Source organism: Crotalus tigris, unplaced genomic scaffold (assembly GCF_016545835.1).
Source record: "Crotalus tigris isolate CLP2741 ecotype Arizona unplaced genomic scaffold, ASM1654583v1 scf7180000023944.220044, whole genome shotgun sequence".
Classification (NCBI taxonomy): Eukaryota; Metazoa; Chordata; class Lepidosauria; order Squamata; family Viperidae; genus Crotalus; species Crotalus tigris.
In genome coordinates this window covers 86,102-89,564 of record NW_024100284.1, presented here as the reverse complement: position 1 = coordinate 89,564, position 3,463 = coordinate 86,102, and the positions used below count along the sequence as shown (strand labels likewise).

The window sequence follows — 3,463 nt, the reverse complement described above, 5'->3', positions numbered from 1 at the left end:
CCGCTGAGCCCTGAAGAAGCACTGATCAGCTGGAATGTTGCAGCATCTCCAGAGTCTTATGATTTACATTCAGATGCTTGGCAACTGATTCATATTTATGATGGTCACAGTGTCCCAGCAGAGGGGGCAGGGAAATAAAAACCAAACACCCCCCCCCCACCCCCACTGCCAATCCTCAACAGAAATGCTCCCAACAATGAAAATCTCAGACAGGAGGAAGAGCACCACCGGGCGGGCAGGTAGGTGTCTTGCTCAGCTATGGCTTGGGGGGCACTTTTTCAATGCCATTGTAACTTTGAACAGTCACTAAGTGAACTGTTGTAAGTCAAGGACTACCTGTACTTTATCCCTTTTTTCCTTTTTTTTTTTGGTCATCAAGTTTTTGACACCTTGCTAGGCGACTGGTGGTACTCGGATGTTGACATATCCTAAAAGTGGTACAATGGGTGAAAAGGTTGAAAAGCCCTGATTTACTCCATTCTGGGTTGGCTCCTTCTCAAATTAGCAAAAACAACCAGATATTTAATCCCACTATCAGAAGAGGAATAAAGAGTAAGGACTGGTTACTTCTCCCAAATGAGTAAAAAGGCCTAAATTGCTTGTAGCTGGAGTGCTCCAGAAAAGGTGTAAGTTTGTTATGATTGAGGTAGAAATAAAAAAGTGATGAACGGACTATAGCCTAATTTCTTTGAAACAAAATATTTATCCACGTCATTCAAAAATGGGAGAAGTGAGTCTCTGGAGAATGAATTTGATAGGCAGATTTGTAGTTTCTCAGGGAACAGGAAAAAAAATCCTTTCTGTCATCTTACATAGTTTAGACGGAATGGAATGAGTCCCTGGTTTCAGATTCAGATGAAAAATATTGCTGTTATGGTTAACCATCCATGTTCTAGTTAGATAAAACCTTTTTGATTCTTGATGTACTTTGAAAACACTAATTTTCAGTACTGCATCATATCTCAATTTAAATGTCATATCACTGATGTTCCAAGTGACCGTTACTTTTTGTTACAGCAGTAACACCTTTCTCCTTCCCTCTAGCTTAATTCATTTTTGAGACAAGTCCACTTTAACAATAACGTTGGAGATGAAATATTTCTCGATGAAGAGGGATTTAGCGATAGGCTATGACCTCATCAATTTGGTGACATTTCCCAATGAATCTTTCCAGAGAGTCCAAGTTGGAAGAATCGATCCCAGTTTTCAACTTGGAAAAGAATTCATCATTAATGCAAGTGCCGTTATGTGGAATCCCACGTTTCATCAGGTTGGAACTGTTATATTTTCTTACGCTTAATATCAGTATCATTTGAGTGGTAATCTGGAGAACAGCAAGGAAATTTGTTGAGAGAGCTGAATTTAGAAAATATATTGGGGGAAAAGAAAAATGCAGAAAGAGTTACCAATGTCAGATAGTTGTGAAATTAGGAATCTTTCTAAGATATTAATAACCTGATTCATAATTTCTAAAATCTATCTGTTCCAAACATATGTAATTCAGAATTATCAGCGAGAGGAGAAAACTATTTCTTGTTCTATAGACAATATTAACAGATGGTGCCAAAATCTACCTGTGTTGAGAGCTGCCATCCTGGACAAAGCAAACTAATTCAGCAGGGGAAACAAATCTGTTGTTATGATTGCATTCCGTGTCCTTCAGGGAGGATTTCAACACAAATGGTTAAGTGTAGAATTCAGATCTATCTAGGAAAACATCCCGAAATTTTCTATTTTGTGCTTTCTCTCTCACATACATCTAATGACTTTATTATGGTTTATGGTCTTCAGTAGTGTACTCAAAGGCTATTCTTTGTGCTTTTAAATCAGGGACCCCAACCCCCAAGGTGTGCCTATTCGGAACTGGGCCATGCAAGTGGTGTGCAGCCATATGTATGAACATGTGAAGCTCCATTTGTGTGAGCTTTGTGCACCTGCTGCTCATGCAAATGGAGCTGTGTATGCTCACCCATTGCTTGTGCAAAACTATTCCCTCTCCCCACCAGTGCCAGTGCTGTTACTGTTCCAGAAAGCTGAAAAGATTGGGGACCATCATTTTAAAAGACTTTTGTAGAGTTCAATACTAACTTTTTTTATATCAAATAATATATAAAGAGCAAGAAGTATGAAAAATATTAGTACAAAGTTCAAATAATGAATTTATGCTTCTGATCTTCAGATGCAGATGAATGTGAGTCTTGCCAAGAAGAACAGTATCCTAACACAAATCAACAAGAATGCATTCCTAAAGTAATTACTTACCTGTCCTATAAAGATGGCCTGGGAACAACTCTGACATCTTTGGCACTTTTTCTTTCTCTGACCACACTTATTGTGATAGCAATCTTCAGGTTACACTCGAACACTCCCATTGTGAAAGCCAACAATTGGAGCATCACATGTATCCTGCTCACCTTTCTGCTGCTATGTTTTCTTTGCTCCCTCTTCTTCATAGGAAGACCTAGCAAGGAAACCTGCCTTTTAAGGCAGGCTGTGTTTGGTATCACCTTCTCTGTTGCTGTTTCCTGTGTACTGGCCAAAACGATCACTGTGGTTCTGGCTTTTGTGGCTACAAAACCAGGGAACAAGATGAGGAAATGGATGGGAAAGAGGCTAGCAATCTTGGTTATTGTGCCTTGTTCTTTGATTCAGATTGCCATCTGTGCTGTTTGGTTAGTGAACAAGCCCCCTTTTCCAGAATTAGAGAAGCATTCCCAAGTGGGTGAGATCTTAGTGAAATGCAACGAAGGCTCAGAGATGATGTTTTACATTGTGTTGGGCTACCTGGGTCTTCTGGCCATTGTCAGCTTCACAGTGGCTTTCTTTGCCAGGAAATTGCCTGACAGTTTCAATGAAGCCAAGTTCATCACTTTCAGCATGTTGGTGTTTTGCAGTGTTTGGATTTCCTTCATCCCCACCTACTTGAGCACCAAGGGCAAATTGATGGTAGCCGTGGAGATTTTCTCCATCTTAACCTCTGCTTTTGGTTTATTGAGTTGTATTTTCCTTCCCGAATGCTATATTATTATAATACATCCTGAATTAAATAAAAAGGATCAAATGGTAAGGAAAAGGAATGATTGATACTGCATAAGAAGAAGCTAAGATTCGTAGCTTCAAAATAAAGGCACAATGCCAGGGTAGACGTAATGCAGACAATCTCTGAAAGATTCTAAGGTGAGATTGGCTCATTTGTTAGCTGAAAAATTGAGAATGGTTGAAGGCTAATTGTGTGCTTTTTCCTGAATAAAGATACGTTCTTCATTTTGTTTAATATATATCTTATTAAAAACTTTAAACTAACATAAAAGCTAACATTAAGAAAAAAGAAAAGAAAATACAATAGTGCAGAAACAAAAAATAAAAATAAATTTTAAAAGGAGCTTCAGGTTTCTTTTTTTTGTTTCAATGATTAAATGAAAATTATTGATCAAATTAATAATAATGGAAATTGGCCAAGATT

The 3,463-nt window shown here is 38.3% G+C and overlaps 1 protein-coding gene across 1 annotated transcript; it reads left to right on the top strand.

The window, feature by feature from the left end:
* Positions 1 to 1,557: 1,557 nt before the first annotated feature.
* LOC120298516 (vomeronasal type-2 receptor 26-like) lies at positions 1,558 to 3,084 on the top strand. Its single transcript, XM_039322317.1, has 2 exons — positions 1,558 to 1,681; positions 2,174 to 3,084. Exons 1-2 carry the CDS (start codon positions 1,558 to 1,560, stop codon positions 3,082 to 3,084), a joined length of 1,035 nt encoding a protein of 344 aa, XP_039178251.1.
* The last annotated feature ends 379 nt before the right edge of the window (positions 3,085 to 3,463 follow it).